Raw genomic sequence first — 27115 nt, 5'->3', positions numbered from 1 at the left:
TTCAGTGTAAAACATTTTTTCTTACATTTAGTCTGAATCTGCCCTCTTTCAGTTTAAAACCATCATCCTTTGTCCAGTTGCAACAGGCCCTCCTAGAAAGTCTACCATCTTTCTTATAGGCTTCCTTTAAATACTGAAAGGCTGCAATCAGTCTTCCTTGAGCCTTTGCTTCTCCAGGCTGAAAAACCCCCACTCTCTCAGCCTGCCCTCATAAGAGAGGTGCTCCAGCCCCCTGATCATTTTCGTTGGCCCCCTCTGGACCCACCCCAACAGGTCAACATCTCTCTTGTGATGAGGACTTCAGAGCTGAATGCAGTACTCCAGATGAGGTCTTACCAGAGCAGAGGGGCAGTATCACCTCACTTAGCCTGCTGCGGATACAATTCTTTTGATACAATTGGTTTTTTGGGCTGCAGCTGCACATTGCTGGCTCATGTCCAGATTTTCATCCATCAGTAGCCCCAAGTCCTTCTCCACAGGGCTGGTCTCCATTCCATTATCCCCTAGCCAGTCTTGATACCAGGAGTTGCCCTGACACAGGTGCAGGACCTTGCACTTGGCCACATTGAGCTTCATGAGGCTCACATGGCCCAACTTCTCAGGCTTGTCCAGTTCCCTCTGGATGACATTCTGTCCCTCTAACATGTCAATCACACCACTCAACTTAGTGTCACCTGCCAATTTGCTAAGGATACACTTAATCCCACTGTCTGTGTTACTGATGAAGATATTAAACAGCACCGGCGCCACTATGGACCCCTGAGGGAAACCACTTGTCACTGGTTTTACTTCTGCTAACCTACATTTAAGGAAAATTGTATTTTTTACTAATCACTCACTTTCATTTAAAAAAAAAGAGGAGGAAAATGGGGGTAGAACATTACCTGTCTTCAATCTGTTTAGTTGACACTTGAATGCCCCTTCTTTTGTCTTCCACTTTAGTTATGACATTTTCCAGGATCACTCTCTGATTTTGCAAAGCTTCATCAAGATGTTTGAACCTGTGAAAGAAAGGGACCTTCTCAAACCATTGTCTTTTTCTGTTGGTAAGTAGTCAGCTTCCCAGGTGATAAGTCTAGGGGTCAAGTTGTCTTAATACTTGTCTGGACGCAGTCCCCTGATTCTTTTCTGCTACAAATGTTCTCACTGACAGCTAAACTTAATTGCTCCTCATATAGGCAGGCTCATCTTACAAGTGTTATTCTACAGACAGTTCCTTACATGGCTTACACAATTCCACTGGCAAGCAGTATGCTTAAGCATTGGTAAGTCTGGTCCTGTACAGTCATGATGACTTTGATAAAGACCAAACTATTTGACCCATGCTAAGTTATGAGTTCAACTTTTGCTTTTGAGGACAATCACAGGAAGCATATGTGTCTGGGCAAATAATACAATGAGGAAGGTACACACTGCTGGGAGCAGGGAGTGATTCTGTGAGGGCAGTGACCCCTGCGTTACACTTCTTGGGCATAAGACAACTGAACTCTGTTTGCTGTGACTTTTAAGCCTGCAACTTCAGTTGACTGGAAACAGAGATGAACATTCCTAAATCTAAATTAGCTACTTTTAGATAGGATTATGATTTAGCAATGTGTGGTACCTGTGTTCCTTATGCTCTGTCAGAAGGCAGCTGCGGCACGTAAGGGTATCACAGGTCTCACAAAACAGCTTGAGTGGCTCTTGAGCGTGCACTGGACAAAACACAGAAAACTTGCTTGCTTCATCTGCAGTTGCTGAGGAATATAAAGCAATGTTGCCATTGGCAAGGATTAGTCTTATAGTCCAGAAAAATTAAAAAAAAAAAAAAAGAGTTGCCAAATTCTCATAATTTTATTGAATTTCTCAGTGCTATTTTTAAAATAAGCAGACTTTGGGACCATCAGATTATATGAACCAGAGCTCATTAATATTTTTTTCCTGGCCTTATACACCCTACAAATTGAGCACATCAAAGGGGTTCAGAAACAAGTAATCAAAACAAATTCTTATTGTTCTCAAAACTCTCATGAGTTTTAAGTATCTGTCATGATTTTGGACACCTACTTGATAACTTTGAATGTCCTGGTCTGGTAAACCAGCTAACAAAACTATATTGTAAAATATAGAAAAGCAAATGCAGAAAAGCAAGGAGGTCCTTGGGTCCTAAAAAGTCACACAAGGAACTGATTTCCAAATTGTTTGTTGCAAATTCAGTACACAAAATTCAGCATCCAGGGGATATTGATATTAGGCAGTAAAACCCATTGCTAAAAAGATTTTCTAAGGAGCAATGTGATGAAGAATAGACAGTGGGAATGCAAAGGGGACACATCGCTCCAGTACCATTGATTCTTGTCTTCTGTACTGGACACAACAGAACTGGTTTAGGAACAAGGAACACTGCCAGTGAAAGAATGTGAAAATAAACCACTAAACCATAGACATTCACAGGTACATCCACATCAGTAGTTAAGGCAGGGAGGGTGAAGCTCTTTCCTTGGACTTTGAGAAACACAGACTCCAGAGCTTTATTTTATTAGCCAGTGTAAGGGCCACCCATTATTATTATTATTATTATTGATTAAAATGGTCAAAAATCAGAAGCAATGCTAAAGCACAGTGACAGATTTATGCAGGTCAGTGTTCAGATGCCCTGTCCACAAAACCACCCATGTTATCAACATGTAGGGACATATATGGAAACAAAAAAAAAAAGTACATGATTGTATCTTCAGGGTGTTCCTACAAAGACACTAGCCAATTATTCTCATAGTGGAATTGTAGTCGAAGCTCATCTTTTCCTCTCCGACAGAGTCACATATTATATCTTTAAAGAAAAATAAAAAGCCCATAATAACTATCTCAATTTTCATGACTTGGTAAAGCTCCTCTAAGTATCCAGCACCTGCAGAGCACACAGGCTGTTTTTCTGAAAACTCAGGATCAAATTAGCCATATTAAGCTTCAACTTATAATGAGATGTGGTCTTTACAGTCCAAGTATAATGAAGCTTAATCACAATCATATACAATGATTTCTCCATTTTTCTCTCTCTGAAGGGTTCTTAGCCTTTGGGTGATTGTAATCATCCCAGAGAAATCTGTAGGTTTTTAGTACTGTGTTAGATATAAGAGACAAGAAGATTTCAAAAGCACACTAAGGATAAAAATCAATGTTATCTAATTACACACAGACTCCCAGCCTCTGCCACGAGTAATTCCCTGATTCAATTGATGTATCAGTGAGAACTGCCACTGAGCCATGGTATTCTTGACCTACTTTATACTCAGCTCAAAGCTACACTCTTCAGTTTTAAAATCAATTGAATTCTTACAAATCAGACACTAAACAAGGACACAAGCCTGTGTGTTCTAGGAGCATCTTCACCACAGTTATCCATGTTATCTTCTTGAAAAGAAGCTCTCTTGAAGAACAGGAAAAGTTTAGTTGCCCTAAATTTTGAATTAACCTCATCCAAGTCACCATTTTTCACAGCCTATATTTTCTATATCTCAGGTGGGTCTCTTGAATAATTAATAAAAGTTTTAAAATCTTTGTTCCTACAACCAGGACTTAAAAGAACTCCATCTATGGAAAACAAATTATAGGCTTCTATAAGCAAAATGCTAAAGCCAGAAAACAGAATAATATTAAAAGCATAGTCAGTAGGCTACTCCTACATTTATCCCTTGTTCTGTCCTTCATCTTCCTTATGAAGAAGTGCAGCACAAACTCTAGCTATAACTTCATACATGAGCAAAGTGTAAATTTAAATCATTGTATAATATTGCAAAACTTATTTCAGGTTACAAATTGCTTACCTAAGTTTAGGTTAGCATACTCTGCAGCAGATTTCTGGCACACAAGCAAAGAAAATGAGCAGTAATAGCAGCTGATAATCCTTTCTTTGCATAGGGTTGAGACATATTTGCCAGTGGGTGTTTCATTTGTGCTTGCTGATGACAATATAAGTAGCCACACTCAGGAACTATATTTTTCATCCCAGGCTTAGAAAAGGAACATCCTATAATGATTACAGCTTTTTCTGTCTGTGACTCTCCCTCCTGCACCTTGTTCATAAGCACAGGAAAGCCTTTACAGTAGTTTCCTTGAGGAAACTACCTAAAAGAGGACAGAGATACTGAGAGGGAAAGATCAGTTCCTACTAAACCCCAGCCTGTCACTCCACAGACTGAAAAGGCATGCGGGAAAGACAGTTTCTATTGAACAAATATCCAACATTTTTCAACTAATATGTAATTTTGTTTGGTAATGGCTCTAAAGATACAGAAAAATCACAATCTCTCATTGACACACACATATACTTGAGTCATACAGCATGGTGTCTGTGGCACAGAGCCTGCAACTGCTTCTTTTTCAGCTGAATAACTAATATGAGAAGAAACCAAATTTCAAAGTGTGTCTTCAGTACCTGTGCAGCCCTTCAAGGATACAGGTAGGAAGCGGTCTCCAGTTTCCTTGCCATGTCTATGTTCCTCTGTACATGAGCTGCACAACCACTTATTGCAGCTTGTACAGAGACTGTGAGCAGGTCGCTTCTCTTTACACGTAGCACAGATCTGAGAACATAAAGTGCAGGGATGACACAAGGATAAAAAATTAGCCATACAAACTACTAGGTTTAATAGACTATGATTCAGATTGGTAAGGTTAACATTTTTCTTCCTCAGAGTAAGGCAATTCATGTGATTTTAAGAGTCTGGTTATTGTTGTAAAAGAGAATAGAATAAAATCGACATTTGAAGATCATAAACCAAGCTGGTTGTCCTGTGCTCCAGCACAATCAAGCATAATTATGCCATGATGCAAGAATTACTCAGCAAAATCCTAGGCTCCATGCTAGACTTGAAGTCAGAAGGAAAATCATAATGGTTTGTGAACTGAAAAGGCCATGAAACTATGAGATAAGGCTTGTCTCATTTCAGTTAAGGAGGGTTAGTTCTGAAAACAAGTGGTGGTGTGCTTTGTAACCTCTTTCTGTTAGTGTTGTACTACTTAATGACAGCTTTAACACATCAAATGAGCAGACATTTTACTTCTATTATCTATAAATATATATACACATATGTATATGTAGAGATATTTTCTACCTCAGAAAAGATACTCTAGGTTGACAAGTAAATATTTGAAATATAAGAGTCAAACATAGCCTATCAGCAACCCATGAAGGGACAGCTTAGGGAACAGGTCAAAAGTTGAGGGATGCTCTGCTTTCTCTGCAGTAACCAGAACTGCTTAAGCACAGGTTTGCCTGCAACACTTCAGTTGTCAGTCTGACTACAACTTACATTGACACTGTACTGTGTTAACATGACTTACACTAGTTGCGGAGCACAAAATGTTCCCAGAGTTACATTATTTATTGCCTGGAAATGGGCTTTTGGGCAAGAGATTCTGAATTGCATATTTCTGAAAATCCTGCTGCTGGTATATAGCACATTCTATCATTAATGCATCACTGTCTTACACACTGAGAAACATTTTGCTTCCAAACACTTTGTTACAAGCCTTGACAGATTCCCATTTGAACATATTAGGAAAATTAAGAAAAATTATGACAGTTCATTTGTGTCTCAGTTGGATGAGGTGGGGCTTCTGCTTTTTATATCACTGATGGTGAAGCTGTGGCTTCAGTTTTGGGGGCAGGGGTTTAAAAGCAAGTATGCAAGCTTCACTGATACACAACTATCAACAAAAAGAAAGTAAGATAAAAACTCAAAGGATTAGGTTACACATCTTTTTAAAAGTGGAGAAAATGAAACACAGAAACAAGTAACAGGGAAGAATTACAGCCCCACTAAAAGCACAAAAGAGACAGAAAGTGAAGTCCAGTATCCCTCCTTCTTTGTTATTCTTCCCTTGCTTTGGTTCAGCCCTTGGTTAACACAATCAGCAGATTACAAAATAGTTTTAACAAGGTTTCACCTGTTTTAATTCCCAGCTACAGGTAATACTATCTCATTTTGCAATCACTCTTATTTATGCAAATAACACAACACTGTTTTGTAGTGGAGGGGGCAGAAACACACCTTTCTCTGGCCATCCTCATGACCCAAAGTAGTGACAACTAAAAAACTGTGAAACTAGTCCTGGCTGTTAACTGGGTATTTAATGGATGTGAAAACCATCGATGTACAGTGTCAATACAAGGCCGAGGTAGCATCTTATGCCTTCCAATTGCCCTTTGTTTCTATTCCCCAATGGGAAACTGAAATATGATGTAACCTTTTCTATCATTAAAACAATCAGAAAATTATACTTGCCCACAGGATCTAATGGGTAATCTTGGTGTAACCATCCAGCCAATTGTCTGCTTCTATTTACTTTATGTTGAGAGCAGAAAGGGGACAATGAGGTATCCAAGAGTTTCACTATCTTCCTAGTACACTGATGGTCACAGATCCACTCCCACACCACTAGTACCAACAATTTTTAATCACTCAATTGTATTTTAAGTATATAGTCTAACTAATTCTTCAAATAAAATTTAAGCACTATGGCAGGCAGTATGCCCACCTCTAGGAGGAAGGTAATTACAGTGCTGCTCAAGCAAACAAGACAAGAGTGTTGTTCAACACAGTTTGCTCTGTTTTTAAACAGTGTTCATCTGGTAGTGTTTCAGCAATTCACAAGGCATCCAGCTTAGTGGTTTTGACTTACCTTTGCCATAGCTGAATTACCAGTGGGAAAGTCCTTGATAAAGAAATTTTCAACTACATCCCTTGCAAAGCAGGTCTGTTTGCACACAGGGCAGCAAAGGATACCTGAATTTTTAACAAACAAGAACACTACAAATAAGACCATGTACACCAGCCATGTGAACCACAAAATTAGACAAATCACACCTCAGGATTCCTGGCTCTTTGGTTTTTTTTTTTACATCACACTCAATCTGTAGCAGTGTTTTAAACTCTTCTACTTTGCATCCATAACATAAGGAGTGCAGCTGAAAAGATCACATTTTTAACTGAAATATTGGTAGCTAGTCACCATCATATCTTACAACTTAGGACAACAGAATGTTTTTATAATAGTCACACTGAAACATCTCCATGCTTTCCCACATTACAGTTGTGTGTGTGTTTTAGGTATCGGTTAACAATTTGGTCCCCTGGAGAAATATAAAGACAGTAGAAGCACTGCAGTACCTAAGATGTGTTATACAGACAGTGCCCTCCTACTCCTTGTAAATGATGCATACAACTAACACCAGTGAATTGTAGTGCTAACTCCTAGAAGGTGAGTCAGTGTTCAAATTTCCTTGTGAGCACCTTATAAAGCTACACATTTTTAACAGCAGTAACAATGAAAAGGCAGATACATTTTGATTGAAAAGCTAGGAAGCAAAATACCTACTTTGCAAGCAGCTTCTCAAATAAGTCCCATGGGTCATGCTCTAATTCTTGGTGCTGTTGATAGGAAACCATCTACTGACTTTACAGGGAATCGCATCTAGCCCTTTGAGACTTTGAACCAGTTTCTTACTCTCATAACAGCATTGCCCAAGCAGTGTCAGCTCTTGATCTGGCTAATACAGAGAGAAAACCTCTATACAATATGCCACAAACTGACCAAAGGGGAAAGTATCAACAAGTAACTTTCTGAAGAAAGAAATGCAGGACTCTCACAGATGTTCCTTCATCTACACATGCCATTCAGGTGAGCACACAAAAGGTTGCTGGGAACAGCTGCTTGTTGAGAAACAAAACCAACCTCTGCTAATTACTTTATTATAGAGAAAGAGGAGTGAGAGTCTCCCATTTTACTAAATATCTCCTTCACTGGAGCAACTCAAAACTCACCTGGACACAAACTTGTGGAGCCTGCTCTGAGTGAACCTGCTTTAGCAGGGGGGTTGAACTAGACTACCTCCTTCCAACCCCACCATGCTGGGATTCTGTGATTCTTTGAAATGCAGTGCTCAGAATTTTGCCATAGCAAGAACAACTTATTTCTACACATCACATAAGGTAGAAAAAGTTAATATTGAAGTTACTGTTTTACTGCATTACAACACTATTCAGTTAATGCAGAATCTTAAATCAAACCATACCAAGTGAATGATATTTATGTTCATGGCCTCAGGTACCTTCATGTGAACTTCAAATTCTGACAATTTGTTACAAACCAGTGAAGTATAAAATATGTTATACAAAGAATACATTAATTCAACAATTAGTTAGACCATCCTTTTAAATGTATTTAAAGAAAACATATATGATGCACAGATTCCAGTTCTGCATAAAAGCCTCCTTACATATATTGAGAAATGCAGTGGTATTAAGAAATATGGAACAGCCATGATTTTGGAGGTAGATGACTTTACTGACAATTAATTTTAGGGGATATCTAAAAGTCATGTCCTGGATGCCATGGGACACTTTTTTTCTGAGATCTTAGATTCAAGTTATTCTACTGAAATCAGTGTTGCTCCAGAAATACACATGGAGTGAGTCACATACATGTAAGTCAGAACACCACCACAGACCATCAAGTAGGGCTTTGATGGTGTAAATGTCAAAGCGTGTCTCAAATATCCAAGTAACTGTGAATTATAATGATTTAAAATCTAAAGCTCCCTGGAGATGAATAAAAGACATGTACAGCCCTCAGCTTAATTTAAAAAAAAAAAAAATCAGAACAAAGAGCATAACCTTTAACAGGAAATATAAAGAGGGACACCATGCACGGCAACGTTTTATTGGAAGTAGTCTCCCACTTATAGAAGGACTAATAAGTAAGCACCTTTTCCCCTGTCCTAACACTGAATTCTATATTTAAAATCAGTCAAAGCACAAGAGATGATTTTGCATCTTACTAAAAGAGAGAATCCCTGAATGTGGTAGCTTCAGAGATCATAACTTGTTCAGCTAATTAGGTTTCTTATTTGATTCCTTTTCAATCTAATAAAAAACTGCTCTTTGGAAATGCCTAATCTTATCCAATATAAATTCCCAAAAGAATCTAAAGATAACTTAGCATAATAAACACACTACAGAATGGTTTGTGAAGCACTTACCCTGAAATTAAGCAAACCTTACACATACATATTTGCAAATAGTCACAAGCAGCAGCTACTTCAACGGTAAAAAGGGAGTGCTGTGCTCATGCTCAGAGTGCAAATCACCAGTAAAGTACAATTTCCTAGAAACCCCTTACCTGTCTTCTGGATAACTAGTCACTCAGAGAGCTACACACTCAGTCACTTGTGTCAGAGTGGGTGGTTATTAAGCAGGCATGCACACACAGCACGCTCCCTGGAAGCAGGCTCAGCCATGCTGCAGATTGAAATCACATCAGACCTGGGGCTGCTCCCCCTCCTTCAGCCAGAACTGCTGACAAATCACCAGGGCAGAAAGATGGAATGAGCCACTTGACAGCTGCATATTTTTTTCTCTCTTGCCTTCTTTCTTGCCCTTGCCTCTCATTCAGGCCTCTGTTAACTTGCCTTGGTTGTATTTTTCCTGAAGTAGTAGAATAAAAATCCCATAGAGAGAATGAACAGCAACATCCCTGCTTGCCTGGATCTTCTCTCAGTCCTCAGAATAACCTGGAGCAAGCATGCAGAAGGAAAGAGAAGAGCTTTTCTAGATCCATGGAGTAGCAGATCTCACAAAGCCATTCACTCCCACGTTACACTTAGCAGACCATTCCCTAAACATTTTTCTTGCCTTCCTACTTTACCACTGCCTCTAAACAACATTGTTAATTTAAGAACCTGTAGTCTGCAGACAGCTCATTTAAATATATCATTATTACAGCACCGTGGGTGAAGGGAAGAGTCGTCAGAAGCCCTAGAGACTCAGTGTTTGTACGTATGAGAATGATGCAATTTCTGCAACTAAACAGCAATTCAACATGGAATTACATGATTCAAACAACAGTTTACACATTAAGAGACCAGGAACCAAATTCAGCTGTGGGGCAATCATGATACCCAAACGAAGTCCACTATTGTTACCAAAACCTTCAGATGTAGCAAAAAGCTAAGAGAGCTGTTGACATGCTCTATTTGTATATGGCAATTATATTGGTAGGAAGGAAGTAGGAACATCTGCACAAATTATTTTTTAGAAGTTCATTACCTCCTGCTGCTTATCATTTGAAATCATTTTTTATGACATCACTTTTCACTGCTAAAGAGATGACCTAGAAAGCCTAGCAATGATCCTAATGTTGGATTTAAGTCCTATTTCATTGTGTTATACAGAATAAAACCCTATTTCAGAATTATCTGCCAAATAAACCACATATAAGCTATCCTCAGTGTTTTTGAGATACCAGCTAGATTTGAAGTCACTGAAGACCACATTGTATTGAATAGACGACCACATTGTATTGAATAGACTCCCACAAAGTTTCATCGCATGAGGGAGCTAGAGGCATAGTCCTACACCTACATCCTTCCAAGGTTCCGCTACTCTTTTGACTACCATCCATAGTAGGCTAATGCACCTGAACAGCACTACAAAAGCCACGAGCACTAGAAAGCAGCAGGCACACACACATATCTCTCTGTGTGTTATGTTTATGTACAGACATCTCTGAGCCCCAAAAAGCTTCAGCAGCAGACGTTTGCTGAACTGGTTTGCAGAGCTCTTTCGTAAGTCATATGCTTATTTTCACTCTCATACTCCCATCAGCAATAGTAACTAGACAACAGGTATGGGAAAATAAAAATTCAAAGGCATCAGATTCAGTAGTCAGGCACAGATACTCAGTCTGGACTCTCCAGCTCTACACCTAGAATATCCAAAATCAGCTTCTAAGGAAACAACAAGGTTCTACCATAAAACATTCAAGCCCTAGTTCCCCACAGGTCAGGTATCTCACATCCCACAGCACTTTCATTTCTGCTAATGAAAGCTGACACACTGCACTGGACCCAGGGAATAGTAAGCAGACACCAAAGCAGTGACCCTCATACAGAGTGTTCCTTTGTAGAAGCATGGATAACAAAAGAACTAAAATTTCTGAGTGCTTTCAAGTTTCTTACTCCACCTGTACTATAACAAGCTAATTTGTAAGTGATAGAGCTGTGGATAATTTGCAGCAATCCTCTCTGAAAGTGCAAACTGTAACCTCTCCACCACATATGGAAAGTGAGTACAAAGACAACACTAAAAGCCACAGCTCATGGTTTTGTTTTGAGGTCTCCCAATCTTGTCAGATTTCAATAGAAAGAACCCTCAAGATGGTTGTCTCAGAAATAAATCAATGCAGATAATTAACCCATCACTATCAGGAGAATTGATTAGCATAAAGAAACAAACAGTAGAGCTATCATACACACCACATTTATACTAGCTGTCCACATGTTGCACCTTTTCCTCTGCTCTTTTGCCTCCAACAACTACCAGAATAATTATTCTCGGAGAGCATTAGCTACAGCTCAAGCTTCAGGCATAATTTACACTTCCTTGGAGACCCAATTATAGGTTATAGGAAACAGTTCTGAAGACAACCTCCCACTCTACCGCTTCCTATTTATATAACGAAACCCACCATTGTTTCACTTGTCTTTTCTATATGGCCACTGAAGAACAGTGTGAAGGGCTGACTAACTTTACATTCTTTTAAAAATTACTAAATATATCTATGATGAACAATTTCCCTCTTTAGAGTTACCTTTCTACTTCCATTTTTAGAAATAGAACATGCATTTGGTGTTAAGTGGATCCAATTAAAGCAAATGGGTGTTCTTCAGAATTACTTGATGTGATACATTGCATCACTTGCCTCATATGATTGCATCAAAACAAGATTATTTGGGTCTTGGAGATACAAAAGCTGTAACTCCAAAACAGCCAAACTCTACTCCACTGTAAGGCTAAACAGTGTTTAAAGAACTCTGTAGATGTGCATGTTTTTTTGTTGGAGGTTTTGGGGTTTTTTTACATACAGACTTAGAACAAGGCAAGTCACTGTGTGATGACACCTGAAGTCTCCTTAGCCAGTACACCATGCTTCTCATGACAAAACATCATAATGAAAATGACCCCAGAGCCAAAGGAGTCCTAGAACTCAATCTTTTCCTTGAAGTAAATGCCCTTGAATATATCTCTGAACACATTAAATATAAGTGTGACCAATGCTTGGGTGAGTTTTGCATTGCCTCACTAACTAGTATCCACAATTAGGGGTCCCCGTTTATATACAATGCATACCTTAGAAGCTTAAGAGAACAGTCTGTTTTCAGTTGTGAATAATAAAATACAGCAAGTGGACAATTGTCAGCAGTTTATCTGATGTCACCTTTGCACGTTTTCTCTTTGTTTTATCTGATCAGTTGGCATTTCTTTAATACATAACCCTGTGACATTTCTTGGTATTTAAGAAAGGTGCTCAGACCTTCTCCTGCATGTGGGAAGCTAACATGATGTGGACAGGTTTTGACTGCGGTACAGAATGTGGATAGACATTACACTGTCACATTCCATGATTTTTGCTATCCAACCTAAAGATGCATAGAAGGACAAAGCACATTGTAAAAACAGAATTTCAGGGGAGAAAAAAAGTATAGCTCAATACAGAAACACAATACAATAAACTTACCACTTCCCAAAGCAATTTACAAAGGTGGGTAACCATTAATCACATTTTACAAACATAAAAGTGTAACTTACAGGTTAAACAAATTACTCAAAATGCAAATAATACCAGGGCTTGATACCAGTTAGCAGAAATCTGCAAGGCATTCCCATGCACCTTTCCTGATCTGCCTTGTTCTCAGAGCTCTAAATTACCATTGAGCAGTGACCACCTATGATTTTTCTTATTTTTTTAAGGGGAAAAAACCTCCAACCCTAAAGCTGAGACAGTCTCGCAAAATCACAGACTTCTCACAGCAATGCACCTCCACTGATCTTCCTTTAGCTACTTCTGAAATTAATCTTATGGCTATATTTAAAGGACTAAAACATATTAAATAGTTCAACTAAACAATTTAAATCATTCAATCAACAATTTAACCCCCTGAACATCTTACTGAGAGGAATATTTGCAGATAAAGAGCAACTTATTTTGGCAGCCATCTCCAATTCAGAAAGGAGGGATAAGCGCCAGAATCTGGATGAATCTGGTTTTGACCATGTTCAGAACTCAGTGAGAAAGAGCCAGACCCAAGCAGCCAAGGCACCATGCAAGACTAAACCTGTATGCTTTCACATTGCACTGAGTGGTAGTTCACACAGGCAGGAGCCTGGGAAAGTCCTCTTCTGAGAAATTTCTATCTGAGGAGATGAGAACATTTTCTCTCTCTTTTTCTTACCCACTCTCTCTTTAAAAAACATGCAGATCTGCAGAGGAGAATGTGGATCCTCTGTTAGACAAATAAAAATAGGAGACTGGCACCTGCCTACAGAAAAAGAATGACTAAGAGTTTTAAAGTCTCCTTCATATAAGAAGGATGTGCAGGAGCCAAACTTGCATTTTATTTCTCCACTCAAATTACATTCAAACTCTCAGAGCTTTAATAAATTCTGATATGTGTGCAGCATTTCCATAAGAGCTCTGGCTATCTCAGGGCTTTTGCTATAGTCATCTTAAACACATAGAGGTATAAAGGTAAATTTTCAGCATCAATCCCTGGCAAAGATCAGGACTACTTACCGCCATCTTCTCAGCAACATTAATACATCAATAATAAACTAGAAGAGAGCTTTATGTTAGTACAGTGCTATTTATGGTAAATCATACCCAAACCTGCAAATTCAAGTATGCTTTTGTAGCAAATGTCAGATTGATTGCACTTGGAAATTTGTTCACTTTTTCCATTCTTCTGTCTTGCTTAAAGAATTCAGTGAGTAAGGAACACATTTTTCTTACAAGCAGTATTTCATATTTAGTCAGCTAAACTGGTTTAGCACTTGTATTTACAGTTTATCATTGGGACTTAGATATGATCGCACTTAAAGATAACACTGAAAATTGAGTTGGTAGCATACTGCCCATAACTCAGCCATCAGTGCAGGTAAGACAGGCAATGTTTAGCATCAGACCATCAGAAGATTCCACAAATTTATCTTGCTTGACCTACGGTGGCTGCAGTTTCAGTCCTTGACTTAAACAGACACAGATGTTTGGGATTTGCTGCCTTCCTTGCTCATATATTAACTGAGTCTCTGCACCTGGTGTCTCACTTCATTTACTGGGTCACCACTGTTCTTTATTTCTTTAATCTTGCTGTTTCCTGTAGAAGTTTCCTATCTACAAGAGACTGAGGAAGTAAACAGAGAAACCTCAAGAATACAGAAATAAACTAGTATTTGTCCCAGTCTTCTACAAACAAGTAATTCCCAACCCACTCAGCTTTAAGAAGTGACCAGTATTTTAACAACTCATGAGAACCTTTTGCTGCACTTCAGCCAAGATCACCAAGAGGTATAAGTTCACATTTCCACCTGGCAAACAGAAACAAGGAGGATAGGGCAATGGCTTAGATGTCAAATGAGAATACATTAAAAGTAATAAAGTGGTTGTTTTCAATAGTATTTGATTATAAAGTAGCTCCCTCAGACTTCAAGTCAACTATGATTTGGCATTAAAAATTTTTAAGGTGACATTTACTTGAAATGACTCCTTGGCTCTATTTGCCTTCTACCTTTATATCTTTTTCTGTCTGTACCCTACATATGAACAGCCTTTCTTAACTTTGCTCTTAAGTTATTCCCTTTTCCTTTAGCTTTTGTGTTTTGCTTGCCTTTCAATAGTCACCTCCTAACAATCTCTGTTCTCAAACCTGAACTTGTCTAGTTTATGTTATCTCATCAATTCAGATTGCCATCACCTCATGGAAGGTATCTTCTATTCCTACATGTTTCTAAAATCTGCCATGGAAGAGATAGCAAATAATGCCTCTTATTCATTCAGTTAAAATGACTATATTCTGTGATTCCAGTCTTATTACAAACAAACAAACAAAAAGTTTCATACTTTCTATTAACATCACAACCAAAAACTGTACAAATAACTTCAGATTTCAAAAGCCACTGTCACAAAATGTTTCTTGTCCTCACCATTTTAGTCAGCTTGTTGAGTTGTAACTGTACTGTACATCCTACAGCCAGAGTGGTTCAGATAGAGGGAAACCACAGTTATAATCAGATAAAAGTTTCAGTGCACCACAATACACATTCTAATAACAATTATTATGACATCTGTTAGGAACAAAGAACTGGATGTTTTTGTTGGTGTTTGGCACAGATAAAGGTGTGCAGAAAGGAAAGAGAAGGAAGGATAAAAATATGATCCAAACTGGTACCACTGAAAGGTCCAACATGTCCAAAAGATTAGATAAAAATATAGCCTAGAAACCACCTTATGGCATCTACTCCTATATCGAGCCAAGCAATTCAAATATTCAGAACGTCACACATGGTAACTGAACCTTAGCCCTTTCTGGAAAATATTAAATGTTGCCCAAGAGTACTATTTCTCTTCAAAACATTGCTGTTGGATGAAAAACATAATGAAGGACGCTTGTTCCCAAACCACCCCCTGCTCATGCAAATCTTAAATCCCATCCTTTATTCTTTTAAAGCAGTGCTGTAGAGAAATACACTACAAAAACACTTCTCAATCCATCTGTCTTTGCATTACTGCAATACAAAAGAGTACAAGCCAGAGAATCTTAAGTATTACCTTCATATAGAACTTCACAGTCAGTAGGAATACAGCTATATCCTTGAACCAAATATGGAAGACAGTCCTTACAGAAGGAATGAAGGCAAGGTAACATTCTGGGGTCTCTCCTCCACAAGTCCCATTTGCACACCAAACAATTCCTCAGCAGATCCAGGGTCTCTATTTCTTCTGGCTTCATGAAGTTTGACATCAAAAACATGATGACTTGCAAAATGGCTAATGGCAACCCCTTCACTTAACAAAACCCTTGACCGCTAAAGCACAAACTAGAATGCAACAGCAGGATGCACCCTCTTAAACAACATTTCTTTAAGTCCTTGCAAAGAAAGAGGAAGCTCTTTGCAGCCGAAAATCACATACCTGCTTTTTTGTCTTTAAAAAAAAAAAAAGAATGTCTTAGCAGATTGTTGTGCAGGAAAGTGTGGTTTAAGGTTTACAAACCATGATCCCACTACCTCTCTATAGTACTTGCAACTTCTGTAAAAACTGAAGAAATCTGCATTATTGATCTACTCACAGAGCTGTTACCAGGCTGAATTGTCATATGCCACACATTTCCTGCTAGAAGCACTGAAACTGTGCAATAAGAATTACAGTATTTTTTGGCTGCTTTTACAATTTCACCTCAGTATTTGTAGTTTTCAGGTAAAGCAAATAATAAGCATAACTGATCATTTGTCCACCATTTCAGCAATTAATGTTAGAAAACTGCCTTAATAAATGTACAGCATCTTCTGCCAATCTTCCTTGTAGAAATAACTTAGAGACCAAACCTGAGCTTTCCACAAGCAGGACACTGCTCCTTCTGCCAACCTATGCTCCCCAAGGTCAATTGAAAGTTTTGTAGCTCATGTTTTCCTTTCACTTGAACTTAAGGAGAAACTGCTTTACTTTGAGGGTGGGTGCTGGAGCACTGAAACGGGCTACCCGAGGAGGCTGTGGAGTCTCCTCTGGAGACTTTCAAAACCCACCTGAACACATTTGGGTACTTGACTTAGCAGGGAGGTTTCACTAGATGATCTTCAGAGGTCCTTTTGAACCCCCATCATTGTATGTTCTAGCCTCAATTATGAGATTTGAGGAGATGTTGATCAGTTACAAACTGCAAAGGGAAAATTTTGCAAGTTGCATCAGAGAAGAAAAAGTAAATACAATCTCATTTGCCCTGGAATCACACTTCCAGATGACCAAAACTCCATGGGGCCACAGTCCCAAGTAGATGCCGATTGCCTTGGCAAGGTGACCTTGCTACCAGCAGTACATACCTTACAGCTATGATCTTCAGATTTCCACAGCACAGAAGAGCAGCAGCTCTAATCTTTGGGCTGTGTGTTCTCTTGAGGGGTCTCATCTCAGGGCAGATTCCAATGGAAACGGTTACTAAGTGGGTCTTTTGGGTGTTTTTCTATAATGCAAGAGATTTAAGAATACCTCAGAAATTCACCACCAGATCAGTCATTGCTATTTAAAATACTTTAGAAAAAAAATGGACCATATGTTTAAGTCTTCAGCATACTTTGTATCAAAAATTCATTCTGAAACCAGCTAGATATCAACCAACACTACTGAATTAACTTAGACTAAGTTCAACCCTACCCCCAAAATTTACAATTGTAATTTCAAAACTAAAGGTACCTTTAGAAATGAGCTGTGGTAACTGTACCTGTGTTTTCATTAACAAACATTGCATCAGTGCATATTAAATGAGCTCATTGCCTATACTGCATCTTCATCAACCATCGTTCAGAGGCAAATGTCATTAGAGCAGCACAGCTTCTCAGCTGACTTCACCTTTGTTTCTTTCCCCTACTGTTGCTAAGATAAACCAGCATCTACAAAAACATGTAATTTCTGCAGTAGGAAGTTGAGGTCTTAGACTACCACATTGTTTAAAGAGAGAATCCACAGCCCAGGACCAGAGCGGGGGAAGGATGAGTGATAAAAACCATTTAAAATTTCCTGCTGAGGCAAGTATGGGACCTGCCTCAGGACCAAACAATCAGGCACAGCCTTGGGTAGGCAAAGTCAACCCCAACACAGATCCAAGAGAAACATCCAGATATCACAAGCCTGCATTTGCAGTAAAGCATCATTCTATTTACACAAAGGACATCAGTAATGATGCATTCTTCTCATTTTACCATTTCTGTGTTTTAGGGATAGACTCTCTGTTCAAGGCTTTCAATTTCCTGTGCTCCTTTTTCTCAGGCATAACCAATTATTTTCCTTGTAACTTCTTCCATTAGATGTGGATGTTACTACAGGAGGCTCGTTTTAAAATGTTGTGACATTAACTCTACCAGTTTTGTCTGCAATTGCTTCATTAGCAGCATTGCAGCTTGCCAAGAATTTGGAAAACCCTGAATACAAATAAAATACCCCCATCTTCCCACGTATGTTTATCACCTAAAAAAACCCAACAGTCAGAACCAAGAAAACTCCAAACAAACAAAAAGAGAAGAGGTTTTACATTCAAGCAGCTAGCTGGTGCTCATTTAGCATTCTCATTTTTCCTGATTTCATATAGGAAGAAACCTTCATTTGGCCACTGTGGACAGCCATCCTTGGGGGCTTGCTATCAGCCCTCAGTTTCTTGTTAAGCCGGTAAATGCATCCCCTTCGGGCAGTGTTTTACCGCAAGAAACGGCGGGCGGGCTGGCGGGCAGCGAAGCAGCGCAGGCAGCGGAGCAGCCCCAGCCCCTCACAGCCGCCGCGACAAGCACGAGCGGCTCCAAGGGCGGCGGCTGTGAGGGGAAGGCGCGTGCACAACGGCCGCCCCGCGCGCACAGCGGCTATGAGTGACAGCCACGGGGCGGGGCTAAGGCGGCGCTGGAAACGCGGCCGCGACGCCGCTGCAGAAGCGACCAGCCCGTGGTGCCGGTGCCACGGAGAGGGAAGGCCGAACGCCGCTTCCCGGAGCGCTCCCGGAGCTTATGCACGGGCACGGTGCCTACCGGTACGTTTAGACTGGACATTAGGAAAAACTTCTTTACTGAGTGGTAAGGCATTGGAACAGCTGCCCGGAGAGCTGGTGGAAACACCATCCCTGGAGGTGTTCAAGCAGCATATAGATGTGTTGCTTCAGGATACGGTTTAGCGGTCCTGGTAGTTGGGCTATGGTTGGACTTGATCTTGAAGGTCTTTTCCAACCTTAACAATTCTATAATTTGTACATGAGAAGCAGTCAAGTCGCAAATCAAAACCTGCCAGAAATAACTAAGCAGAAAAGACTTTTAAGTGTGAATAGTGCCTAGACAAGTTCAGAAAATTAAAAAAAAAATAATAATCAGAAACTTGAGTAAGTCAACATATTTTACACAATGCCTTTATTCAAAAAATTTGAACAAAACAAAGGCGCTTTTTTTATGCCACAAGTACACAGGCACCACCAACTTCTTTGATCTTCTCCTCTGCTCTTCTACTGAAGAACTTTGCTTTCACAATTACAGGTTGCTTGGGCAGCTTCCCTTTGCCCAGGACTTTGTAGTAGCCCTACAAAATGAAAACATGTTGTTTGTTATCAGCTTGCAGGCTCCTGTATTCAACCAGTTGTCTTTTAGCATGCACCAGTGAAAAGCCGAAACAATCACCACAACCCCATCCAGTACCTGTCCCCAAGGCAAAACTGGTACAAACAAAAGAAAAGACACCCTGCACAACATAGCAGGGTTGCACTTGTTCAGAGAAAAGTGGAAACTGCCAACACTTTTCCTGCAATTCAGAAGCTGGAATTCCTCCCCACTGCCCTCACTATTCCCTCTACACAAAACTCTGTGAAACGTGGTAGAGCTCACCAAATTATCCCCACTTTTCTGAAAGGAAGAGCAGTTAGCCACACTTCAAAGACTCTGTAACCCAATGACTCTGGTCAATGCTCTTGACCAGTATGACAGCCTCACACTTCTGAACAGAACACCTTTTAAATGTACAACCAAATCTTTTGCAAGCTTTCACAGCAGGAGCTGTTCTCTACCACTGAAAGCCTTGTTTATTTTCTGACCCCTACATTAAAAGAAAATCACAGTCTAAGGTCCACAAATGCTACAGCTATTGAAGTCATCACTCGTTAGAAGCACGGTAACTGGCCAACACAGGTTATCTTATTTTGGGAAGCAGAACATAACCACTTGGCAGACTAATCTGTGTCACTGATTCGGTGGCTGGCTGAGATATGAGACATCACAGCCAGTGAATAGAGATCAGATGTTCATGTCCGAGAACTATAGCACACCAAGACAATCAAACATGTTAAGATGTGACTCTAGTCTCGATATTAGAGAGGCAACTTTACGTAAATGCCACATTTTTATACATGATTTCAGCAAGATTTGAAGAACCTTTCACCACCTCCCCAAATAAGGGATGTCCCTGTCCATATCACACACAAGCATGAGAGTAAGTTCTTACAAAAAATGTAGCAGCTGTGTAACTACTTATATGCCAAGATACCTGTCCTGTGAAGTTTACAACTACTCAAGTATTATACCTTATTCGCAGTTCACCATTTTCCTACTTGGATATGCAAAGGTAAGTTAGACATTAAGTGCCCAGGAACTGCAGGTTTGAGTATGAGGCAGAAACTTACCGAGCGCACAACATCAATGACTGGGGCCAGGCCAGCCTCATTTTTTGCATAATTGAGCCGAGTCTGTTCACTGACAAGTGTCCACAGCTTATCCAAATTGACAGTTGGACAGAACTTTTGGTTCCTCTTCAAGTGATAGTGTCTCATGCCTACTTTTCCAAAGTATCCAGGGTGACTGTGAAAGAAACACACTCCTCGTTAGATCACATTTTAAATTCATCCTGAACAAGCAGCACTGCAAATTAACAGCAAAGCAGGCCTCTTACTTTAGCAAAGCAATCAAAATGTCACATTTTACTTTTATTTGTATTAGTATGCACAGTTTTAAGTGTAATAGTCATGAGTGTCTCAACCAAGGAAAACTACTCTGTTGAAGTTTGTTGTTCCTTAAACTCACAATTCTCTTCACTGCCAAGTCTCTAGTAGCACTGCACAGGGCAACCCCAACTCTGTGAATCCAGGGAGGGCTGCACTGCCTGAGGAGTTTCATCACTCTTGTCACTAACCTGGTGACTGACTGAGTCAAGTATGGTCACAGCCAGTGAATATAGATTAGCAGTTACTCTTCGAGTACTCTAGCACACCAGGACAACAGGCAGTGTCCAGATGTGACTCTAGTCTCGGCAATAAATGAAGACAATATCCCTTACCTTTACAGTATGCCACTTAAATAGGATACAGTTTGGATTTAACGTGACATTTTAAATTTACCCAACATTTTGTGTGTGCATCATTAAGGGACCATATTGTAACAGGCAAGTTTGGTTAAGTTTACCAAATGCTGCAGAGAGCTCTTAAAGACAAGTCACATGGCTGAAGGGGAAAGGCATTTGATTTTAGAGTAACTGGGGTCATGAGCTGCCTGTAGCTATGATGCCACACTTCACATTAAACAAAATTCTTTGTAATTCTAGGTATTTATTCACATACAGAATTTAGTTGTTTCTACTTTAAGATTATATATTTTGCTAGTATACATTAAAAATGTAAGCTTACTATTTATCAAAGTTAATCCTGTGATGGTGCATACCACCAGCATTACCACGCCCACCAGGATGCTTCCTGTGTTTGCCTAAAATGAAAAATTCAAAGTTTGTTATACTAAGACCATTACACATAATGCTTAACCTTAAAGGCATATGCAATGCCAATTTAGGCTAATGATTCTGATTCTATCCTCTCTTGCTTAATTGAGATTAATTCAGAAGATGAGCAAACTGAAAACTAACTCTGCAGACTTAAAAAGAAACCATAAGATGCCTCTGATTATCTTACAGGAGTACATAAAGACATGAATGGGAGCACAAATGAGGTGACAAGGCAAGAATGCTCAAAGAAACACAGCACTGTCCCATAAACCACTGTGGAAGTCACACAATCAGTATCTATTGCCTGAGCAACGCAAAGTTAAAAATCCAGCGAGGCCTTAAAGAACATGCAATACTTTGATCAGTCCATCACTGTGGCATCTGGCGCCACAGCATGCGCGTCACTCACACGCGCTGTAGCCTTCAGTACTGCTCACTACCCGGTGTGCGTGGGATCCTGCACTCAGTCACTTTTTTGCGTCCCGTGAGGAGGGCAGCACCCCCTCAGCGGTAGGGCGGTACCGACGAGCATGCACTTACCGACTCGGCCATGGCCGTGGCTAACGTGTCCTCTCAACTTCCGAGTCTTCCTTAGTCGGGATGGCTGCGGAAAAGTGTTAAAGAGCAGCTGTGAGCACAACAGAGAATATGAGGCAGGCCTAACTCCCGCCCTCTCCGGGGCCGGCGCTGCTCCGAGGCCGCAGTTTCCTCAGCGGCGGCGCAACCAGGCGCCATGGCGGCCCGGCCCCAAGCGGCCTCGCCACGCCGCTCCCCCCTGCAGCCTCCCCAAGCAGCCGTGGCTCCGGAGAAGCACCTTCTCTAACTCTTCCCTCTACTCCCCCGCCGTGGGAACGAGGGGCGGCGGCCGCGCCTCCCCCAAGCCCGGCGCGGCAGAGCCCCGCAGCAGCACCTACCATCCTGTCGGCGTGAGCAAGGAAGAGAAAGAGCGCGGTGCTCGCGAGAGCAGGGGAACGCACCGCGGGGGCGGCTGCAAGGCCGAGCTCTCGCGAGACTTCACTGGGGCACCTGGAGCCAGGGCTGTCTCGCGAAATGGGCAGGGGACTGAGCCTCGTGTCTCGCGAGATCTGCCGCGCGGGGTGAGCAGATGCGTGTGCTGGGGCTGCGGTGTGTGTGGGACCGCGGGCGAAGGCGGAGACAGCCGAACGGCGAGCAGAGCCGCTCAGGGGAGACAGGAGTTGGTGGCTGGCCAGTATGGCCTGCCAGCTTTTCAGGTGTTTTCTGACTCTGACTGCAGCGCCAGCACCGCTAGCCGATCACCTACGGCTTCCCTAGGGGACACAGCGGCCTCTGGGCTGCCCCCACCATCTCCTACTGCAGCTCTGCCGGGCGCTCCCGCCTTGTGCTGAGCAGGGAGCAAGCGCAGCTCTAGACAGACGCTCCGGCCGGTGGGGGAATTTGGCAGGCAGACCGCGTTAAGTACTGCTTCCTCTTAACTACAGGTATAACTAATTTCCCTCTGTCATCTGTAGCAGGAGGACTTAAGAGGAACTGAGGAAAATGTACATGCTTGGTCACTTTATTAAATAGCAGTAACAATGGGAAAATACTCTTGAATACAACCGTATGCCACACTACAGTAACAGTTCCTGGGGCCTGTTTTTTCTCAAGCGTGTATTTTACATTGTAATGCTTTAAACAAATCTTCATCAATTTAAAACATGGGGCTCACCACCAGATTTGGGTTTCTCAAGGATTTCCTTCTCCGTTAGATAGTGCAACTAGTAATGTGCCATGTTCAGGAATACCGTTTCTTTTAACCATGCAGAAGGCAAAATAATACACTGATCCTTTCAAACGCAGACCTGAGAGTAACACAAAAATTGTTTTATATAGGCATAGAGAGGACCAAGACACTTCCTGAAACGTCTCACCTTGTCCAGTCCTCTTTCACATTACAAGAACTGGGAGATGTTGATGAGTAATAAAACGTTCAAAACATTTCTACTTAGATTTTTAAAGTGCAGGTACAGGAAAACAGCTCTATAGTGGGAGATAAGCGACACTTTTACATCAGCATTCCATGGCTTCTTCTTGGCCTTTGTAGCAACTTCATAGCACTTTAGATGATGATGCTTCAGCCATTGTTTTCTTGAGTATACTTCTTTAAAAATGCATTTCCCTGTATATGTTCCAGCAGGCATTGTTTGTAAAAGGTCCAGAATCCACCTATACTAGTGAAGTTATTACTTCCACTCTAAAGAACTGTATCTGGAATTCACTCCATATAAACTCTCAGAAATTGACTGATTACGTGTCCATTGAATCAAAAGCACTTGCTATCTTACACTCCATGTACACTTCAGAAGTTTTTGTATATGTATGTGTGAGGGAGTTGCAAAAAAAAAAAAAGGAAATTACTTCACCTTTCTAATGAACAATCCCTCAATTTTACTCTATGAGGCTGATAGCAAACCAGAACCACTGTCAGGTTAGGAATTGCGCAAGCCTCAAAGCCAATCTAAATAAATCATGCTGCAAATGAAGTGTTTGTCTGTCAGACTTGCAAGTATACTCAAGAATTTTACATCTTCAGAGTAAGTGAAAACACAGAATCTTGTTGATTAATGTGGTACTTGGGAAACGTGCCCAGCAGTGCAGAAGGCCACACCTGGTAAACTAACCATTCCTTTCTCCACTGAAGAGTCTTCACAGAAATGAAAGCATCTCCTAAACAGACTGCAACTACTGCAAAAGCAGATTAATGACATGTAGGTGACCATCTCATCAAGAATTTGGGCAGAGGCTGTCTGCTGCAAGCTATTCAGGGTATTCTGATCATGTAACCAACATAGTGCAAAACCAAGCTGACAAGAGCAGTATCTATGATACAATGACAGAAACTAATTTGCTGCTTACCTATACAAAGTAAAATGTTTTAAAAGATGCTTCTGTTAGGATAGAGTTAACACAGCAAGGATATAAAATTCTTTGTCTCAGCCCCAGCGAAAAATGTTGGAAAAAAAAATATCAAACTACATGTTGTGAAATAGCAAACCCTGTAAAAGTCTGGCTCTCAATAACCAGTTTGTATTTTAATTGCAAATTCATTTTAATAGTCACAGGAAAGTTATGAGTTTTATACCTACACAACATCAGAAACTGGAGAGGCTTGCAATGAATATAAACAACCAGGTGTATTTACAGAGTTTATTAAAAATCATACATACATTAGGAAAGGATGTACTGTACCTACTCGCTGCAGCTTGCATGTCAAAGAACTGAGATCCCCTCAGGTTTAGCAGTCTTAATGCAGAATGGATTACAAGTAGTTTACTGACCAGAATTCAAACCCAGTGGTAGTTTTGTATTGTGAACCAAGTACCTTGTTATCAAGTTACTTTGTTGTTTATCTTTCTTTTAAAATTAATCAGGAAAAGAAACAAAAACAAAAACCCATGACTCTGGCACATGAAAGCAGCCCCCATGTGTACAACCTCTCCCACATACCCGAGTTCATTCATCCCCCGCAGTATCCAGGCACCAGTGTAGCTCTCACAAACACCCCCTCAAGTCAGTGGTTCTGCTGAGACAGTCAGCTGCACATAATCAGCTATTCATTTTTGCACCAAGCATAACTCAATTCATACTAAAGAAAAAAAAAAAGCACCTGTTATTCTCAGGAATATACAAATATTTACCACAGTTTTCCTTGCTCATTACAAAATCAGTTACAAAAGCTTACAGCACATTATGTACAAGTTCTTTCCAAACGGAGGAGCCATCATTGACATGCTAACGGCGTTGGTCATCACATAAAGCCACCATCAGCTTGCTCCACTCTCCTCCTGCATCCAACTCTGAATTGCTGCAGCTGTCTCAGGTGCAGCAGCATACACAGTCTTTGGGTTGGTTATTTCAGCAGAAAGCAGTTAGTTCTTCTTGTGAAGGAACTTCATTTTGTTTCCTAAAGAGAGCACACCATCAGTCTCTATTATCTGCTGAAAAGCCAAAGGCAATCAAAAATTACTCAACAAATGGGTCAAATTTTGTATTGTCACAGCTGCAGAGTAGTGCCAGCAGGGACTGCCAGCTAACAATACTGAGGGCAGCTGCCTCCCTTTTCTCCTCCTTGGTTACCTTGCCCCCACATGAAAGTGTTAACAGGGATCATAATTAAATCTGGGCTTGTCAGCTTTAAGGGTGCTCTCACTGTTTTCATATTTTCTGTTACACTGAAACTGCCTATCTAATTTCACCTCAGGTAAGGCTTGTTTAAATTTAAAAAAATAATAATTTCAGAAACACGTCTAAATAATTTCTCACCAAGGCCTCGCAGAAATTTGTTTACTCCACTTTGTTCTGTGTCTGGAAGCTCCTCCAAGTACTGTTCAACCCTCTGCTCGAAGAGCCCTGTAAAGAGAGGAGACAAGGGCGCTGAGCCGGGCTGGGCTGAAACTTCTGCCCCGGCACTTTTGCAGAGTCTCAACTTTGTACTTTTGCAGTCCCTTGTTTCTAACACTGTAAATCCACTACCGCAAGGGACTGTACCATTTCATGTGGCATTAAGGCAGGTACGCGAGCCCCGGACGGTACGTGAGGGTAACCGATTTAGGGATGGAAAGCGAGAGGGTGCGGGCGGCCTGCTGTCCCCGCAGCACCCCGGAGTGCAGGGCCGTCCTCGCCCAGGCCTGCTGCCCGTTCCGCCCGCCCTCCGATCGGCCACGCCACCCGCTGCACCGCCTCGGCTCCGGAACGTGCACTGGGCCCACCGCTCAGCTGCTGCAGCGCGGAAAACAGCATGCCGCCGCTGCTGGCCCAGCATGGCCGTGACACCCCAAGCCTCGCTTCCCGCTCTCGCCAGGCGCGGTCACGGCCGCCACTCTATCACGGCCTTACAGCACCGGTCACCCACCGAGCTCCGCAGCGGCTCAGCTGAGCTAGCCGGACCTCCACTGCCGCCGGTCCTATAGGGGGCGCTGCAGCGGCGGCCCCGGGCCCTGTCTGCGGCGCGGAGCGTGGCCGCTCTGGAAGCGTCTGCTGCCTATCAAGTTTTGTTCAGCGAACTCCTGGCAATAATCGCCGAGCAGGTTCCCGTCGGGGATGGGCAGCACCGTTCCCATCGTGTCGAGTGTTTCGAGGCGCTCAGATGTGAATATTGTGGCTAAATCCTTTGTGTACCCACCACCACAGCCCAACTGAAGCACACAGGAAGCGGACAAAGTGTTGGGGAGATTTGTCAGCCACGGCTAATTTTCTTGGCCCTGACAGTCGAGATCCTCAGCACGGGACCCGTGCCAGCAGGAGTAACCACCACACTGTGGGACACAAACCCACCCTTACCTTTTGCCCTGCATTTTCTCAGCTCTCTGTCTTGAATGAAGCCAGCAAACATTTGGGATTCCATGAAAACTTCCAGGAAGCGACGGATACTCTTGGAGGCCACAGACTTACGGAAAGCCTCCCTTTGGAACGCACGCTCTCCTTTGTCATTCTGGGTTAGGAACAGGGAATAATGGCCAATTGTCTCCACAAAGAATCGGATAAAAACCTCAGACACTAATCCGTTCAGGGTGTTACATTCTGCAAAACAAGGCAACAATAAGACACTAAAATCAGCTGCTACCCGAGCTGTCAGCATTGTCATCCACATGGGGGCAGGTACTGACATCTAGCAAGTTAACAATGCCATGCAATGACTGAAAGCAGTTGTACTAGCTCCCTGCAGACTGGAATATACATTCAAGAGTATCACAGCTTTACCATCAGGAGCACCAGTCTACATAATTGGTGTCTCATACCCAAGAGCCAATAAGAAATACAAGCCTTCAGGAAA

General features: G+C 41.4%; 3 protein-coding genes and 2 non-coding genes across 5 annotated transcripts in view; all 5 read right to left on the bottom strand.

The window, feature by feature from the left end:
- The window catches only part of TRIM66 (tripartite motif containing 66), a 41991-nt gene extending 25799 nt beyond the window's left edge, over positions 1 to 16192 (bottom strand). Inside the window, exons 1-6 of the mRNA XM_009905120.2 lie at positions 16166 to 16192; positions 15646 to 15820; positions 6664 to 6767; positions 4415 to 4562; positions 1604 to 1736; positions 885 to 1001 (exon numbers count right to left, since the gene is read on the bottom strand). Of these exons, the coding sequence (XP_009903422.2) occupies positions 885 to 1001; positions 1604 to 1736; positions 4415 to 4562; positions 6664 to 6767; positions 15646 to 15820; positions 16166 to 16192 (704 nt within the window). The remainder of the gene's footprint in view (positions 1 to 884; positions 1002 to 1603; positions 1737 to 4414; positions 4563 to 6663; positions 6768 to 15645; positions 15821 to 16165) is intronic.
- A 2765-nt stretch (positions 16193 to 18957) lies between these two features.
- RPL27A (ribosomal protein L27a) lies at positions 18958 to 22388 on the bottom strand. The gene is made up of 5 exons (XM_009905119.2): positions 22236 to 22388; positions 21862 to 21925; positions 21230 to 21305; positions 20234 to 20408; positions 18958 to 19140 (listed from the first exon to the last, which is right to left on the bottom strand). Exons 1-5 carry the CDS (start codon positions 22236 to 22238, stop codon positions 19012 to 19014), a joined length of 447 nt encoding a protein of 148 aa, XP_009903421.1. The 5' UTR covers positions 22239 to 22388; the 3' UTR covers positions 18958 to 19011.
- LOC128898387 (small nucleolar RNA SNORA3/SNORA45 family) lies at positions 19789 to 19920 on the bottom strand. Its single transcript, XR_008462827.1, has one exon. It is a non-coding gene; the product is annotated as a small nucleolar RNA SNORA3/SNORA45 family (small nucleolar RNA).
- On the bottom strand, positions 20727 to 20858 carry LOC128898386 (small nucleolar RNA SNORA3/SNORA45 family). The gene has a single exon (XR_008462826.1). It is a non-coding gene; the product is annotated as a small nucleolar RNA SNORA3/SNORA45 family (small nucleolar RNA).
- Positions 22389 to 24364: 1976 nt separating the features above from the next.
- The window catches only part of DENND2B (DENN domain containing 2B), a 124733-nt gene continuing 121982 nt past the window's right edge, over positions 24365 to 27115 (bottom strand). The window contains exons 20-22 of the mRNA XM_054171666.1: positions 26623 to 26862; positions 25606 to 25692; positions 24365 to 25246 (exon numbers count right to left, since the gene is read on the bottom strand). Of these exons, the coding sequence (XP_054027641.1) occupies positions 25212 to 25246; positions 25606 to 25692; positions 26623 to 26862 (362 nt within the window). The 3' untranslated portion in view covers positions 24365 to 25211. The remainder of the gene's footprint in view (positions 25247 to 25605; positions 25693 to 26622; positions 26863 to 27115) is intronic.

This window comes from Dryobates pubescens, chromosome 22, assembly GCF_014839835.1.
Source record: "Dryobates pubescens isolate bDryPub1 chromosome 22, bDryPub1.pri, whole genome shotgun sequence".
NCBI classification, from domain to species: domain Eukaryota; kingdom Metazoa; phylum Chordata; class Aves; order Piciformes; family Picidae; genus Dryobates; species Dryobates pubescens.
The sequence above is the reverse complement of the archived record's forward strand: the minus strand, read 5'-3'. Positions and strand labels throughout refer to the sequence as shown.

What these genes read in the sequence shown, in the direction of transcription:
- RPL27A (XM_009905119.2), bottom strand. An exon ending in CCACGGCCATGGCCGAGTCG is followed by an intron (nt 21,306 to 21,861) that starts GTAAGTGCATGC and finishes TTTTCATTTTAG; the next exon opens with GCAAACACAGGAAGCATCCT. An exon ending in TCATTGATGTTGTGCGCTCG is followed by an intron (nt 19,141 to 20,233) that starts GTAAGTTTCTGC and finishes TTCATTTTGTAG; the next exon opens with GGCTACTACAAAGTCCTGGG.